The 18,453-nt window shown below is 39.6% G+C and overlaps 1 protein-coding gene across 1 annotated transcript; it reads left to right on the forward strand.

Annotated features, from left to right (window-relative positions):
• Positions 1–3,323: 3,323 nt before the first annotated feature.
• LOC128098375 (prolactin-inducible protein homolog) lies at positions 3,324–9,609 on the forward strand. The gene is made up of 4 exons (XM_052719400.1): positions 3,324–3,831; positions 5,824–5,935; positions 9,080–9,194; positions 9,485–9,609. The coding sequence occupies exons 1-4, from the start codon at positions 3,707–3,709 to the stop codon at positions 9,607–9,609; spliced, it is 477 nt and encodes a 158-aa protein (XP_052575360.1). The 5' UTR covers positions 3,324–3,706.
• The last annotated feature ends 8,844 nt before the right edge of the window (positions 9,610–18,453 follow it).

Genomic DNA, 18,453 nt, shown 5'->3' on the forward strand with positions numbered 1-18,453 from the left:
TTTTATCTGTTTGTTAGATCCACTTAGTCTTTTAAACCTATTGGGTTGTTCGTGGCTTATAGCAGCGTGACAGGTTTGGTTCATACTTGCCCACTAAGAGCTATCTGCCAGACAGGGCTTCTCAATAATAATATTGGCAAGATGACTTCCCATGGGAGACCTTGATTTGGGAGATATGGGGATGTGGGGTTGCTTGGGAGGGAGGACTGGGGGCTGGGAGGAGGGAAGAGGTGGGATATGTGGGTGGTATGTAGAGTGAGTAGAAAATTTCTTAATAAAGAAAAATGAAAAAAAATATTGGCAAGAGGGTGACATTATCATTAACTTTTGTCATAAATTATATTCTGAAAATGTTGTTATGTATCATCTATAGAACTGAAAAAAAGCCGGTTAGCATGTATATGTGTGAGTGAGTGTGTGTGTGTGTGTGTGTGTGTGTGTGTGTGTGTGTGTGTGTGTGTGTTATAAAACCAGAAAAAAAGGGGGAATTATTTGTGGGGAGGAAACATACCCACTAGAAGGGGAGAAGAGAGCAAGAGAAAGAGTAACAGGGAGTGCATATGAGCAACTTACAATGATACATATGGATCTAAAATGTCAGAGTTAAATCCATTCTTTTATGTGTTCACTATGAAAGAATTAATACAATGAAATGGAGTTTAAAAAAGACAAAGAATTATATTGACCTTCTGAAATACATTCAACTCCATGAAACCTGGCACTCTGTCTGCTAAAGAACAAATGGAACACAGACACAGGGGGGTTTGCAGATGTGTTTACCAGCTCTCTGATTGTAAGCTAAATCCAGGGGAAATGAGTAGGGAAAGACCCTGCTGCAGCATGTGAAGGGTTCTGTTTCTCCACCCCTGACAGTGCAGTTAGTGTGGCAACTGAGGAAACGTTAACAGTGATCTAATGCTCGCTGTGTGGGGCTCATTGGTGCACAAGCAAGATCAGTTTCCAGAACAAACCCCATTGCTGCTGAAGTCATCATATTTAACTAATGTTTGTCAACCTTTAAATCAAGCTAAAACACCCAGGAACCCTCTAACCAAACATTTAGGTGGGATTATTGGGTGAAATGTGGGAGTTATGGAATTACTGATGAACCATAAATAATCTCACTGTGTTCCTTTATTTTGTAGCCATGACGGATTGACATAATACCCTTGACAAACATGTGACCATATAGTCCTGATTTTTTTTTGAGACAGGATTTCTCTGTTGTAGCCCTGGCTGTCTTGGAATTCACTCTGTAGACCTGGCTGGCCTCAAACTCAGAGATCTACCTGCCTCTGCCTCCCCAGGGCTGGGATTAAAGTCATGTACCACCACTTCCTTAATTCTGAATTTTTAATCTAATACAAAGCTAAACTAGACTCTATAAACCCTCTCAAAATTATATTCAATAAGCAGTTTTCTGTTTTATGCATGAATTCTTTAAGGATTAAGATGAAGTGGAAACAGACTGAAGCCTGATAATAATGGCATTCAATGCAGTGAGCCTAAGAGATGTATCTCCTTCATTGTTTTCTGTTCCTATCTGAAATTGATCACGGATATAGATCCTAATTTCACCCAAATACTTAAGCAAGTGTTCTCCTTCTTAGTGTCTTTTCCAAAATACCAACACCACCTGTGTTAGAACCATCCAGAGGAACAGAATACAGAGGGCAGGGGATGGGAGGAGAGGGGAGGAGAGGAGAAAAAAGGAGGAAAAAGAAGAGAGATAGGAGAGGAGAATACAATAAAGAGGAAGGGGAGAGAGGAGAGTGAAAAAGCGGCTCAAGCATTGAAGGATTGGCTTACGTAAAATCTGCAGGATGGACAGGCACTGGGGGCATGGGAACACCAATACAGCTCCAATTGAAGATGATCTGCAAAGAATTTGTTTTCCTCAGAGGGACCCAGTCTTTTCTCATAACACTTTGAATGAACAAGATGAAGTACACCCACATTGTAGAAGGTAATCTCTCCTGAAATTTTGATGGTGGTCAATTCACATTGTTTTTTTTTTTTAATGCCTTCAAAGCAAAGTCTATATTACTGAGTACTGTGCCTAGTCAAATGGACTCATAAAATAATCACACCAGCCAATGCTAATATGGCAATTACTTTTTGTTACATATTTTAAAGGGCTATGAATGTCATAAGTCTCTGTTGGTTTATAAAATGATCTCTTTGCCCTCTATAGATGCTCTGAATTCATTTCCATCTGTCTTTCCTGATCCATAGTTTATCAAAGGTGCCACAGATACACACTTAAGGACAGAGATGTACCTTTGAAGAGGGTTATGATACAGCAAAGAGCTATTTCTAGATTTCCTATGTGGGCATGGTCTAGATTCTTTGGCCCATTTCCTTGGTTAATATTAGCTATGATGATCCTCTGGTAGAGATGACTCAAGTAAACAAGAAAATAATTTGCTGTAAAGAAAGTTAAAACCTGAAAAGTTATTTATGAAGGAGGGTCACTGAGACCGGGTCAAGGTAGAATAAAACCATCACTCTTGAGCCAGAGAAGAAAGTATGTGGCTGCAGCTACAAGTCAAGTGAGGAGTGATTTCTGTCCAGCTTCAGAGAATGGAGAGGTTAGCACAAGAATAAACAAGCAGGCAGGGGAATTTAAAAAATTCATCCACTGTGAACATACAACTAGACTTTAATTTCTCAACACTCGCCATAGTAGAATCCGTAGATTAGTCTTAGATAGATGATTTCCATATTTATCCAATGACAAGGATATCCAATGACAATGACAAGGATTATCCTGGGCTCTTGTCATTCAACAGATGAAAAAAAAACTCTTAAGAATAAATTTTAGGTTAAACAATAGCTTTGAGTTAGTAAAGACAGTGGAGATATGTAAGGAAGAGTAAGTCTCCTATCATTCCATGGGGAGAAATTCATGTGCCAGAATGTCTCTGTACAGTTCAGGTTCTGATACAATGAAGGGAGTCCTTATCATGGTCTTCCTTCATGCCTTCTACTATAAAACAAGTGTGGAAAGTGACTGGTCATTTGAATGCTGTACGGTCTGATTTGGGGATGTAACTGTGTAAATGACTTCTGTACAATGAAAGCATCATTCTATCCTAGAAACTTTGAGCATCTGGAAAGCTTACTATTGCTTCTGAAGCACAGAAGGGCTTAACAATCACAAACATCACCATGTCATCAGGTACTATGGTTATACTTCTCCATCATCCAGAGAGCTCAGCCCTTCCCTAGTTCTCTCAGCTATATTGGTAGTAGCTTCTGGGTAACTATGCCTGATCATATTAGAAGTCTAAGACATCTTTTTAGTGGCCTCTCCCTTTAAATTAACTACAAAATCATCAAGTGAATGTGTTGTACAGCTATGGCTTGGGACCTGCCACCCCAAATGTTCACTGCCTGCCAAGACCAAACCAGCAGTGACTTAAGGTAAGGAACAGGACAGAGAAGTAAATGAGAAAGAAGAAAAACATGCCTGTAAGCCAAGAAAGAGCCTTTAAAGATTTCTGATGTGGAGAAAACAAGGAAGTTCGATCACGTATATTCCAACAATTTAATTGAATGATGATATTTATTCCATAGAAAAAACAAACTTCTCAACAAGGAAGGATCGTGAGTACAGCGAATGATTAAGCGATTCACTTCATGGACCTACCTGCCAGCTTTGCTGCTTCCTTGATCCGTATATAAAAACCTGTGCTGAGCACCAATGACCCTACTGCTCTGGTGTCCTGTTTTCTCCACCATGCACAGCCTCTTGCGCCGGTTCAGTGCTGCCACCCTCTTCCTGGTCCTGTGCCTTCAGCTGGGAATCAACAAGGCTGAAGATAGCACGTGAGTCAAACCCTTCTTTTCTTTTGCAGGAAAGCCATGGAGGGGCTTCCCCTCCTGACCTGGAAGCCTGCACACATTTTTCTGTAGATTTTTAGACTGCAAAGATCTCTAGCCTTGGAAGCTTGCATGAACCTCGTGACAGGTTCCATTCTCTTAGTAGGCTTCATACATTGCCTTCACATTTCCTCTGGGTGTATAGGCTTGCCTAAGAAATAAAGCCCCCACTGTATATGAGTTTTCTATAAAAAATTAGTTTTACTCTCTTTGATCTACTCACTGTTCAGAATTTTACTCAGTTTACCTCAAAAAGGTAAAAAAAAAAGTCTGTGAGTTCTAGCAATCGCTTCAGATGTCTCTGGCAGTCCTCACTGAGAGTGAGAGCTTTTGTCACTGACCCATAGTCTCAGGTTGAGCTAGCCAAACAAGCATCATAGATATCATTCCTATGATAAAACCAGAAGACAAACACTAGGACCTTTAGTCACACTAAAGAGTCCATGTTTGAAAAAAGTGGAAAAGTTGAAGGAGTAGAATGAAGTAAGAAATGAAGCCAGATGCTGTCGGGGGTGGGGAAGCAGAGTTACCCAATTAAACTGGAGATCTCTACATTTGCAGCAGCCTAGGCTGCTGGCTTTATGGATTATGAGCCTTTGGGTGCTCTGGGAAACTTGGCCAAATGTCTTATCCCAGTGGAAATGTCAAGGTTTTAAGTAGCTCTGATGCAAGCATCCTGAGAAGCCCTGAAGTTCCAGTTCAGATGGCTTTCTTCCTGGGCCAGAGGGAAGCCCATGTTGAAATAAGCTTTATGATTAAGGTGACTAGGTCATCGCAGCTGGTCAACAACTCTCCTGTTTATTATTGAATACCTACCTTGTATGGAACCCTTATCCTAAGGAAAAAAACTGGCATGGTTAACTGCTATAGCTAATCTGGCCATCCTACCAACCCTAAACTCATTCACAAAACAGAAATTTTGAAGACACCTGGTCTTCATGTATCTTTCCTAGGAACAAGTCCTAGAGCAGTTGGTACAAGAATTAAAGTGTAACATGTTTTGCCCTAGGAAACGGAGCTATGAATAATGCTGTCTAAGAATTTTTTTCTACCCCACTCACCAACAAAGGACCTTAGCCAAGTTTCTTTATAAAGAAGAAGCAACCCCCTTGGCCCTGAACAGCCTTTGTTGACTAGAGAGGAACATTTGCCTCTTTGCTTCATCTCAGGTTCTTTTTCTCAGCTGTGATGTGTTCACAATTACAATATGTACAGATTTCCTGTAAACCTAAATAGATAATACATTCTTAGGCTATATCCAGAAATCATAAAGGAAGATCTTCAAGGAAGATCTATGAACTCCTCCAGTGTGAGTTGTTTACATAATTCTGTGGATATGAAGTTCTCTCCTATGGATGACTTGACTCTTTCATTCCGTTCAGTAGACAAGGAGCAAATAAACTGTATGGCAGTGGTTCTCAACCTTCCTAATGCTATAGCCCTTTAGTACAGCTCCTCATGTGTTGGTGACCCTTCCCCAACAGCTGTAAAATTATCTTTGTTGCCTCTTCATAACTGTAATTTTACTACTGTTACGAATTGTAATGTAAATACCTGGGGTTTCTGATAGTCTTGCGTGACTCCTGTGAAAGGGTCATCCAACTCCTCAAAGGGGTCATGGCTCACAGGTTGAGAACTACTGCTGTAAGTTGTTAGGAGATGGCATGAGACAGTAGATAGTTTTCTACTTTAAAATTTGTTATTTGAAACTGGAAAAAAAAGATGCTCCATTTTAAACAATATGTCTGTTGCTTAATTAAACAAAGGTAAACATTCAAACCAGCCAACACACAAAGACTCCTGAGGATTTTGATGCTCAGCTGTTGGTTCAAGCTATATAACTCCCACCGTTGCTCTGTTCCCATGCCTCCTTCCAGCTTGATGCTTTTTTTGTGTGTGCAGGTCTCTGATCTCTGTGCCCTGTTTTTCTCTTCCTAGAATTATTCGAAAATCACTTAAATTTTTTTTAGACGTTCCAAAATCTGCAGCGGCAGGTGAGGAGATCACTGTGAAACTTGGACTTGAGACAGAATATTATGAATGTTTGGTGGTAAGTAGATGCATGGGACAGTGACTCCAAGTCAAAAACTGATTCCTGAGTTATAAATATGATTGAACTCATCTTTTACGTTAATACTGCATGATAAAAATAATAAAAGAAAATCCTCATACATGTTTTGTTACCTGAATCTCAGAACAATGTTAAGAACTTGTAGCAGGTGATGATTCCCATTTCACAGATGAAGAAACCCCAGTCCAGAGGAGTCTAGGAAGTAAAAGAGTGAGAAAGAAAGAGGAGGAAAACTGGTGGTGTTTCCTCCAGGGTCCTAAGCATGACTGGATTTTGATAAGGGCTTTTGGGAACAGGGTTTTCATAAGAACATCCTGCAACCACAGCCATAGGTTAGAGCAAAGGTAAGAAGAGAACATGGGTAAGCTGGTTCTTCTTCTCCAATAATACCCCAAGCTGAGCCTGCTTTCCTCTTGGCCTTCCTCTGCCTCCTGACCTGACAAGATCAAATCCCCAGGGTCTACAGAAGGGGGTTCCCAGCTCTATACCCTGAACAACCTGAAGATAGAACACAGCATTATGCTACACTTCCCTACAGCATGACTTTCTTACTTCAAGTGAGAACTCAAGAACAATGATCAAATTAAGAAACAAAATAGTACCAGGAGAAGACCATTCATTATAATATAATCAAGAAATAGCCTCATCCTGATTAAAGAAAGATTCTTGGACATATTGCAAACATATATCATGGCCTTTACCAATTTTTCTCTGTTTGCAAGACAAGAACATGAACTATGCTTGCTAATGTGGGTGCAGGATGAAGGTTGATTCCTAGTTTTGCAATTTGTGTTTTGTTAGTCATAATCACAGATGATGTTGAGAAAAATGTTTATACAAGGAATACAAAAAAGACTTCTGTAATAAAGATAGTTTCTGGTGATGACAAACAATGAAAGTCTATTTGTACCCTTAAAAAGTTAATGTAATAATTGTGTTGAGCTCAATAAAATGGCATGTGATATTATAGTGAATAAATTTCTGATTTTAAGAATCATGCTTCTAATACAAAAGAGTGAACTTATAAAAAAAAAAAGAAGCCCTCCTGAGGAGAAGCAAAAGGAGTAAAAATACCTTAAATAGTAACTGTTTTTCAACCAAGATTTGTGTAATAGGAAATTTCATCAGTTTGTTTTGAGCAGCCTCGTTATTTTGCTCTGGCTAGCCTCAAACTCATTATGAGCTCAAAGTAGATGGTTTCCCTGGTCCTCCTGCATCAGATTTTCAAGTATTGGGATTACAGATATAGACTATAGCCATCCCATCCTGCACCAAACAATTTTTAAAGATTTTTTGTGTGTGTGCATGAGTGTTTTATGTACCATGCATGTGCCTGGTGCCTGTAGAGGCCAGAAGAGGAAGCTGGATACCCTGAAACTGAGGTCTCAGGTGTTTGTGAGCTGCCGTTTGGGTGCTAAGAACTGAACCTGGATCCTCTACAAAAGTAGCAAAAGCTCTTAGCCACTGAACCATCTCTCCAGCCCACCAAACAATTTATTTTTATTTAGAGTTTTCTGAGGTGGGGTGTGAGAGAGGATCAACATATGACTATAACTATAAAGTATATTTATATTCTAAAAAATTTGAGGAATATATTTCTTTTTATGATTGAACATTGTAAACCCTCTTTTTTATAGTAATTTCAATGTTTTCCAACTGAACATTTAACAACAATTAGTCTTGGGCTAACATTTATTCATTTTAGAATTAAAACAGAATAGCATATACCTGTGATTATATGCTTGAACATAAGGACCAAATAGTTCTTTAGGACTGGAGAGAACTTGTGATGAACCACGATCTTCAGCATCTTTGTGCAACAGACCATTTTCCTGATCTCATTAAGTCTATAACTTACTTAACAGAAAACTTCTTCTAAGGGCAAAATGTACACTTCATTACATGAGAAACTACCATTTTTAATAATGATGATAAAATTACCCAATACAGTAATCTATGTGTTTATTAAGGGATGACTCCCAAATCTAACACATATGAAATGCAAGCAAAGTTAAATTCACCTTATAAAGACACTGTCTGGGATAGTTGTGGCTGGCTCAACTTAAAGAAGGAAGTACTGGGATGACCTTTGACTTTGTACCACAGGTAATGTGTAGGCACATTCACTGGACTCTGATTCATTGTTTTACTCACACAATTTCTAAAAATTTAACTCATGAAGAGATCTTGTGGCAAATATAATGAAAAGGAAACAAGGCCTTCTCTCAATACCAGAATGGAACTCTCTCTAAGATGTCCGCATCCCCATGCTACTAACAGGGTGTTAAATCTCATTGAAAGGCATTTTCCCCATCATTTTCACACTTACCAAATTCTATTCACAGGTCCTTCTGGGTAGACCATCCCTAAGACAAAACTCCTATGTTAGGTCCCAGAAACAGGAGTTGCTATGTCCAATTATCTGAGGTCTTATGTTGACAGGCACTCTTAAGTTTGAAAAGCAAGGAAATTGGCCCTTCTGCTGACTCCCCAGGAGAGGCCTTGCCTTGGAGGAGGTGGGGATGGGGGGGAAGGATTGGGGGAAGGTTGAGGGTGGGAGGAGAGAAGGGAGGGGCATCTGTGGCTGGTATGTAAAATGAATAGAAAATTTTTTAATAATAAAAAATTAACTAGCAAAAAAACGCAAAAAAGAAAGAAAGAGAGAGAGAGAGAGAGAGAGAGAGAGAGAGAGAGAGAGAGAGAGAGAATTGTCGTAGAATTAGAAGGAGCCACAGCTGGGGTTTGGCCATCATTCTCACAAAGCCTTGTCTCAGCATGTACATTTAAAGAGCTGGGCTGCCATCTCACTGGGTCCCAGAGTAAAAACTCACCCAAGTCATTTCCGAGAACTGTAGCTGATACCAAAAGCAAACCGTCCCCCAGGAGATAGCCACAGTAGGCTTAATCTCCTTGCCTGGTGGATTCACTTACATCCTCCTGAATCTTATACTCAGACTTCTCAGGCATGAGTCTGAAGGTGTGAAGAGGGAAAGCCTGTGGAATGATAATACAATGATGAATATAAAGTCTATGTGTCACTAATCTATCTCAGCTATTTCCTCTCTTGTATTGTCCTCATCTTCCCATTTTCTGGACTAACAGTAGGCCATCTCTCCCCACCAGGTCAAAGCTTACCTTGTAAGTCCTATCCCAATGGACGGTAGCTTCAGCTATAACCAAACCCGTTGCCTCTGTAATGATTATGGAATAACCTTCTACTGGGACTTTACAGTCCACCGTAAGTAAAAAGAACTACCTGCCAAAGAGAAAACATTAGAAACAAATATGGCCGCAGAACTTCCATGTGGAAGAGTAGAAAGGCAAGGTGGTGGGTGGAAAGGAAGCCCATGAGGACAATTCCTGGGTTCTAAAGCTGTAGAAAGCTTTGGGTAAGAAAGACTAAATAGGATATTGATTTGCAAATGATTTGAGGAAACTAAATGCCAGGAGGCAGTTACCTGGTCCTGGCAGGAAAAAAGGAGAACCCTAAAGTGTCTGAGAGATTGTCTTTGTCTTCATCTCTTCCAGAAACTGTCAAATTTGCAATAGTGGTTGAAATTATTAAGGAAAGAAACATCTGCCCTAATGATGTGGCAGTGGTGCCCATCAGTGGAGACAGGTTTCACACTTATCGTACCGTGTTTGTGAGCTAATGGAAGCCTCTTGTATCTCTGAAAACCAATGCAATTTTTCTCTAAGTAAAATTGACTGGAATATCCATGACAGTGGTTAAATAAAATTCTTACAAGCTTCTCCATGTATTACTGTGTCTTGCCACCAAAATCCTCGTCAAAGTCAGCAAAGTAACCCAAATTTCTTACATTATTCTCTCAACGAACCATTATTGAGATTTTTATGAGTTCTTACTATGCATTGACTTAAAAAGGAAAGGAAGGACTGGAGCGTTACCTCAGTGTGTAATGTGCTTGCCACACAGGTGTGAGGACCTGGCTTTGAATCCTAAGAACCCATAAAGCCAGAAATGGTAGTACACATTTGTGATCCCAGTGCTTCTACAGTGAGACAGGAGCCAGAGATAGAAGTCTCCCTAGAAGTTCTTGAACAAACTAGCTGGGTGTGTGAAGTAGTGAACAACTGTGGATGTTCTCTTAAACTGGTAGACGTCAAGGACCAACACTTGATAATGTCCTTTGTTCTTCATAAGCGTTCCATGGCACAGTGGCCAGCACGCTCACCCATAAACACAAATCATACAAACCTACAACAAAAAAACTTTCAAAGGAAGGAAGAAGAACTAGAGAAGGGAAAATTTGAGAATGATGGCCAAACCCCAGCTGCAGCCCCTTCTAACTCTCTCTCAAAGAGTAGAAAGGTGATGACTGTGGTGGTCCAAAGACCCAACAAATCAGAGGGAGAGTCAGGGCAGGGAGTCAAGCTCTATATTGCTTGGCTTTTCTCCATCCCATTGCCCTCCAGGAAATCCACCTTCGGATTCCAAGAGATGGGAGTGATTTGAAACCAGGGAGCTGGGACAGTCTGTGGTCCTTGCCATGAACTGCAGAATTGTGTGATATTCTGTTGCTTCTTCTCAACCAGTTATAAGCAAGAAACTGTGACTATCTGGAGCACTGGATACACCTTTGCCTATGGACCTCAGGCATAGCAAATGTGGCTGGCCACGAATGAGGGCAAAGAGCCCTTAGGTGCTTCCTCTGAGAGGCCCCACTGCTTCTTTTTGGTAGAAGTGAGACATGAGCAAGGGTAACAAAGTAGGTGAAGCAAATTCTAGAAGATGGAAAAGCAGATCAAGAGCCCAAAGCATGAAAAGGTAGCATATGTCTGGTACTGAGCATGAGTAAGTGGAAGGGCTAAAGAAGATGCTACAAGAAGGATCAGAATCAGAACAGACTGTGTATAGCTAGACAAGAAAATGAAACATGTCCTCTAGGCCAGTAATCCTCAATGAGGATCCAAATCCTGGAAAGGGAAAGAAAGTTGTTCAAAAAGATTATCTGAGATGTTATTAGGACACTAACACCGAATGCATGTGTCAAATATGGGCACTGAAACCCGTGCTTCCTTCTGAAGGCAAGGCATTGTCTTCTATAAAGATTTACATCTCTGCAGAAGGGACAAAGCTGATTCCTTTTAGAGTGCCCTTCCTCAAGGTACTTTTTCCTGGTATACTGGTTTTCAACACCTGCATTAGACATTGTCCGTGAACAACCTTCTCTTTAGCTTGGTTGTGGCAGATTATTACCATTCTGAAGATATTTGTTATTTCCCAGGACTAAGACTATCAGTTAGTCTTGTTTTGTGTCTGTAATCATTTCCCTGAGCCTTTGCTTCAATTTTGTATCTGCTGTAAAAAAAAAAAAAAAAAAAAAAAAAACTCAGAAAGTCACATTTAAAGTGTAATTTGAATTGTCTAGTACCCTCAATGTATGCTTTTTAGCTTTTTCTTAATGTTTGGAGCAGACTAGCTGTGAAGTAAATATCTCTTAATATTTTACATTAAGAAGAAATTAATAGTCTTCAATTTTAGTAAACATTATCATATATTATATATATGTATACATATATATATATAGTCTCTTTGCAGCATGCTTAGGCTTTCTGGCTTGGTCCTAATTCCTTTCTATTTCCATTTTGGAACAATATTTACTTAAAGACAAAACTACCATTTAAACTTCTTTCTCATCTGAAAATATTTTTTTTTCTTTAATTTTCGGTAGCTTAAAGCCCAGGTTGAGTCCAACCTCTACTGCACCATTTCCACTATATGATGAGTTAAAGTTCTTCCCATCAAATTCATAATTTGTAGCTCTGCCTATGAAGCTCATGATGAACAGTGTATGCACATAGCCCCTTGTTTCTTGTGGTGTTAAGTATTGGATCTTTATGGAGTCCACAAGCATGCGACAAACTTCTTTTCTGCAAAATAGTTCTCTATGGGATGACATCATTTTAGAAGCCTGTTGGTCAAATCTGCAACCTTCTTCTTGGTTTTACTAAACTGTTACTAATATCACTACTTTGCAATATATGCCTATTCATCCAAAGCATCTGCCAGATGATATTGAAAAATACATGTCTGATTATGTAAAAGTTTGATCCTTCTGAAGAACCTCCTACCCTGTTTTATTCTCTAGATATTGCTCAATCTTGAGCTCTTTTCTATCTACAAAGTAAGAATGATTAAATACAACGTTCCTAAGAACAATAGATATTGCTTCCAAAATCTATTTTTTGTGCAGGTCTACTTAGCACTCCCATGATTTTATTAGATTTAGGTTTTTACAAAATGTAAATCCCCAGTCCATTAAATACCTAAAATCCTCTCTGTTAGATAGCCTTTACATCCCTGTAATGTACAAGTATCTAGAGAGATGTCTATGTTCTGTCTGTTGCTTCCTATGCCAGAGATTCTAACACAAGATGAACTACCAACCTATAAATTAGTACTGTATCCTGAAGCATGCATGTCAGTATATCCAAGTGGTACAGCTTCAATGTTAACATCACATTGAAATATCCTCCTGCTTTAAAAAATAAGAAGGAAATTGTCATTTTGAACAACATAGATAAATATGGAAGGCCTCGTATCATAGACTTTCCCCCATCCATTTTAGCATGTCTATTTTTGTTATCCCTGTACCATTCATGTTTAAGTCTTAAGGGAGTAGCTTTTGACATTCCTAGCAGATACAGGCTCACAGCAAACTCCCTGATCCTCTGGCTCTTAGTCTTTCCACCACCCTCCCCCCTTAGTGATCCTTAGTTGCAGGAGTTGTTTTACCATACACAAAGAACTACAGGCCACTAAGGAATGCTGAGAGAGGGAAAAATAGTCTTCCCCAGGAAAGAGCACACCAATTGATTACCCAATACCAAATGGTCAGTCCTGAAGAAATACATAGAAATAACATTATACAGACTGAGCAAGTTATCTTTAGGAATATATATGCACACACATATATGCATATAACAACAATGAAAAAAGAGGCTATCAATTTGAAAGAGAGCAAGCAAGGATATACAGGAGGGTTTGGAGGGATGAAAGGGAAGGGCAAATGATGTAATTATATTATAATCTCAAAAATAAAAGAAATATTTTTAATCCTGAAAGGCACTAAACTAGATAACAAAAGTCAACCAGAAGTAAAAATCCTGTATGTTTCTACTTATAAGAGGTCATTGAAATAGTCAAAGTCTTAGAGACAAAGATTCTCCATGCTTGACATTGTGGATACCTAGAAAAAGAAGTTTTTCAGGTCCTTTTTATGCCTTTGCCTAGCCCAGTGTCTATATTGCAATCCCCGACAATTCCTACCAGCCGCTATGCGAACCTTCTCTAGCCCAGTAAGAGTGGAGTGTTGTCAGATACATGAGAGCCAGAAATGGTTCAATAGGGGAAAAAGCACTTCAAAACCCTAGAAAGTCTTCAGCACTTACTTAGCATAGGTCTAGAAAGTCTCATTTCTCTGGAGTAAATAGAAGTACTGTTTTCGCCATTGATTGCCAACTATTTCCCTCGGGATTGTGCTATGGTTTCACTGTAGTAAGTAGCTCTCCTCCTCTATCTCTAATTCCTTGCACAAGTCAACATCACATTTTGTAGCTAGTATTCTCCACATTTTCAGAAGGAAATATCCCATTTAAATCTTAATCTTAAAGTCCTCACTTGGAGCACACTACATGAAGGATCCAGAATCTTCAAGAAAGATATAGAATAAGCTGGGGTGCCATCAACTCCTAAAGGAAGGCAGAGGAATAAAAAAGTATTTCACCTTATCAGAAACCAGAACATTAAAATATTATAGAACCGTTCTATGTATATCTTTTAGATGTGGACACTTTAGTTAAGGCCATACTTTTATGAAACTAAATAAAATCAAAATAAAGTTCATTGAAATGTTATGCTTCTGTTAAAAATTGTGGTAGAGATAAGAGTGAGCAGATAGTATATTGGGGAAAAATAACCTATAGCCAGCACTTAAATTGTTAATAAAATATGCATCCCTGAAAGGATCAAAACTTGCAAAATCAATAATATCAACACAAAGCAAGGACCTTGTTCTCTAGACTGGGAAACCAAACACCCAGAACAATATGGAAGCTGTCAAGTATAGTGAGAGAAAATTCTCCCTGGTTTAAGAGAGACACTCCAAGCTCCAATTTTAAGACATAAGAGACAGAAATCTAAATATCTATCCAATAGTAATCTAGCAGAACAATAGAGAATGAAGCAGAGAAAAGCCAAAAGAAATAAACAGGGAGAATAACCCAATAAGAAACATTGGAAAGAAAAAAAATGTATGCAGCAAAAAATGCAATTAAGTGACCTTCCGTGAAATGGACTCAGTAAAGAAAATGGTATAGTTGCCTTGAACTGAGCTTTGCCAAGGAAGTACATGTCAGGACACCATATACCAAGTGCCCAGAGATTTGGAGAGAGAACCCTATGCTGCAGAAAACACAAGCCAGAGGCTGAATTCATTTTGCCTGGAAAGGCAAGTGCAGCAAAGCAGGCGTGTGGGCATTGCACCAGAAGAGAAGCACTGGCATTCAAAGTGAAGAGTCACATCATCTAACCTCCATTATTGTAAGGTCTCATAAAAGTGTAACCTTAGCTGAGGGTCTACACCATCTCATCTCAGTAAAAATGGCAATCATGAGGAATCTTGGCAAGGATGTGAGGAAAGAGAAACCTCTATTCATTGCTAGTGGGGGTGTAAACTGGTGATGCTGCTATGAAAACCAGTGTGGTGGTTTCCAAAAGTTAAAGATAGAACTTGTAGCAGGAAGTTTTCCTGTATTCTGCCTGGCCCCACAGCCACTCAGTCCCAAGTAAACACACAGAGGCTTATGTTAATTACAAACTGTATGGCCTATGACTCAGGCTCATTATTAACTAACTCATAACTTAATTCAATCCATTTCTATTAATCTATGTTTTGCTACCTGGCTTCCTGGCATTACCTGCTCTCTCTCACATCTTGCTTCTCCTGGCGGCAGCTCACAGTGCCTGCCCCAACCCAGTCTTTCTCCTCTCTCTCTATCCCTCTCGGATTTCCCACCTGGCTCCATTCTGCCCTTCCATAGGCCAATGCAGCTTTATTTATTAACCAATGGCAGCAAAACAAATTCACAGCTAAAAGGAAGACATTCCACAGCAAGAACTACCCAAGTTCAGCTCTAAAACTGGTGGGTGACCACCCAAATGATTCTATACTTTATCACAGAAAATCTTGCATAGTTTTGCTTATTGCTACTCTAGTCACAAGAACAAGGATATAGAATCAGCCTAGATGCCCATCAATGCATAAATGAATAATGAAAATGCAGTACATACACTCAGTGAAATTTTATTCATCCATTAAAAAGTGGAAATATGAAAATTTCAGGGAAATAGATGGCTCTTGAAATTATTTTATTATATAAGGTAACACAGACTTAGACAAATATGCCATGTACTCTTACTTCCACATTCTAGTTATTGACATTTATAATATTAACATTACATGTATACACACACACAGGCATAAATGTTGGGATAGTTCATGAAACTGGAACATGGATCATGAGAGGAAAAAAGAGTTCAAATGAAAGGAAGAAGGTAGCAGAATACAAACGGCATGAACATGGAAAGAGGACTTTCATAGTTGGAGGTTTACACGGTTGAGAGGAAATGAGGAGGGGATCAAGGAGGAGGACCAACTAAAACAAAGTGCATCTGAAAATGCTGTAACTTCTACTATATGCTAACATTTAAAATATAAAAAAAATGCTGTAACTTAGAAGGCAGTTAGGTTTCCCATAAGTATATCAGTTTAAGCCTTTTTCCTTAATTTCCCAGTATTAAAATGTACCAGAATGGGTTTGACATTTCCATTTTGTACTCCAACTATGCCAAGGTTTTCTCTTGGAGAATATGAGATGCCTTCCTCAAATAAAATCACATCTGGCTCTTTCCTGTAGTTTTCCAGAAATATTAAAACGATTCCCTAATGATTCTCTGAATTCGATGGGAGCATTTTGTAATATGTCACCATTTCACCTCTAATTTTGGTCATTTAGATCTTATCTCCTACACTCAGTTTAGCTGAACGTTTTTCAATTTTATTTTTTTCCAAAGAAAATAATCTTTTTGTGGTTCTTTTTCTTGCTCTTTAAGTCTCCATTCTATTAATGTCTGTCTTGATTTTGTTATTTCTTTTGCCACCTACACTTTTAGGGTTTAGATTTTTTCTGGTTTTCTTTTTAGAACTTGAAGTGTGGTGTGTTTTTTATTTGAGATCATTCTGATAAACATTCATAGCTACCATGTCTTTCATTCTTGTGGGAAGCAAATGACTGGAAGAACTTGTTTTGTTTCTTAGTCTAAGACAGAGTTATCAGCATGTTTGCATGAACTGCCATAACCTCTTTTTGCCTTGGATCTTTTCTGTTGGACTGGTAACTCCACTTTAGTTCCAGTTACCAGACAATTTGCTTTTGTTTTAGCCAATAACACTGCCAAAATCTACAAGTGTATTTTAAATATTTTATTTATTTATTTACTGGGGTGTGTGTGTGTGTGTGTGTGTGTGTGTGTGTGTGTGTGTGTGTGTGTGTGTGAAGACATATCTGTGGAAGTCAGAGGACAATTTTCTGGAGTCAGCTCTTTTCCGACATCTGTGGGATATAAAAATCAAACTCAGCTCACCAGGCTTGGTGCCATCTTGTCAGTCCTACAAATGAAGTTTTTATGGCATAGAAAATTTTATTTATCTGGGCAATCCCCAAGGTGCTTTATATAACTTGCCTCATTTCCAGCCCTTCCTCCACACACACACAGCAGCTTTGCCATTTGGACTCTTGTTCCAAATGCGAGACTATGTCTGTCTCCTTAAAACAAAGCCCAAGGAGGAAAGTGAGTTTTCTTTTAGTTGTTCAAAACAGAATTTACTTGGAATATAATAGGGGCTCAGCTAATGTGTGGTTTAATCATGATAACAAATTAAGAGTTTAAACTAAATAACACTGGGTAAAAGTTTTTTTTTTTTTTTAAATTTATTTTGCAATACAATTCAGTTCTACATATCAGCCACGGATTCCCTTGTTCCCCCCCTCCTGTCCCCCTCACCTTCCCCCCAACCCCCTCCCCCCATTCCCATCTCCTCCAGGGCAAAGCCTTCCCCACAGACTGAGGTCAACCTGGTAGACTCAGTCCAGGTAGGTCTAGTCCCCTCCTCCCAGGCCGAGCCAAACAATCCTGCATAGGCCCCAGGTTTCAAACAGCCAACTCATGCAATGAGCACAAGATCTGGTCCCACTGCCTGGATGCCTCCCAAACAGATCAAGCCAATCAACTGTCTCACCCATTCGGAGGGCCTGATCCAGTGTGGACCCCTCAGCCATTGGTTCATAGTTCATGTGTTTCCATTCATTTGGCTATTTGTCCCTGTGCTTTATCCAACCTTGGTCTCAACAATTCTCGCTCATATAAACCCTCCTCATTCTCGCTAATTGGACTCCCAGAGATCCACCCAGGGCCTAGTCATGGATCTCTGCATCCAGATCCCTCAGTAGTTGGATGAAGTTTCTAGCACAACAATTAGGGTGTTTGGCCATCCCATCACCAGAGTAGGTCAGTTCGGGCTGTCTCTCGACCATTGCCTGCAGTCTGTTGTGTGGGTATCTTTGTGGATTTCTGTGGGCCTCTTTAGCACTTTGCTTCTTCCTATTCTCATGTGGTCTTCATTTACCATGGTCTCCTATTCCTTGTTCTCCCTCTCTGTTGTTGATCCAGCTGGGATCTCCCGCTCCCCCAAGCTCTCTTTCCCTCAACCCTCGCCTTTCATTACCCCCACTCATGTCCAGGCTGTTCATGTAGATCTCATTCCATTTCTCTGTCATTGGGTGATCCCTGTGTCTTTCTTGGGGTCCTGTTTTCCAGGTAGCCTCCCTGGTGATGTGAGTAGCAGACAAGTCATCCTTGTTTCATGTCTAGTATCCTGCTATGAGTGAGTACATACCATGTTTGTCTTTCTGAGTCTGGGTTACCTCACTCAGGATGATTTTTTCTAGATCCATCCATTTGTCTGCAAACCTCATGATGCCATTGTTTTTCTCTGCTGAGTAGTATTCCATTGTGTATATGTACCACATTTTGTTTATCCATTCTTCAGTTGAAGGGCATCTGGGTTGTTTCCATGTTCTGGCTATTACAAACAATGTTGATATGAACATAGCTGAACAAGTGCTCTTATGGTGTGGTTGAGCATTTCTTGGGTATATGCCCAAGAGTGGTATAGCTGGATCTTGGGGGAGATTGATTCCCAATTTTCTAAAAAAGTGCCATATTGATTTCCAAAGTGGTTGTACAAGCTTGCATTCCCACCAGCAGTGGAGGAGAGTTCCCCTAGCTCCACATCCTCTCCAGCATAAGGTGTCTTCAGTGTTTTTGATCTTAGCCATTCTGACAGGCGTAAGGTGGTATCTCAGAGTTGTTTTGATTTGCATTTCCCTGATGATTAGGGATGTTGAGCAGT

Source organism: Peromyscus californicus, unplaced genomic scaffold (assembly GCF_007827085.1).
Source record: "Peromyscus californicus insignis strain IS unplaced genomic scaffold, ASM782708v3 Scaffold_6__1_contigs__length_162567912, whole genome shotgun sequence".
NCBI classification, from domain to species: Eukaryota; Metazoa; Chordata; class Mammalia; order Rodentia; family Cricetidae; genus Peromyscus; species Peromyscus californicus.

Excerpts from the sequence above, each read along its gene's own strand:
- LOC128098375 (XM_052719400.1), top strand. The coding sequence starts at position 3,707 with ATGACCCTACTGCTCTGGTGTCCTGTTTTCTCCACCATGCACAGCCTC. Across the intron at positions 3,832-5,823 it reads AACAAGGCTGAAGATAGCAC|AATTATTCGAAAATCACTTA; the intron begins GTGAGTCAAACC and ends TTCTCTTCCTAG. Across the intron at positions 5,936-9,079 it reads AATATTATGAATGTTTGGTG|GTCAAAGCTTACCTTGTAAG; the intron begins GTAAGTAGATGC and ends TCTCCCCACCAG.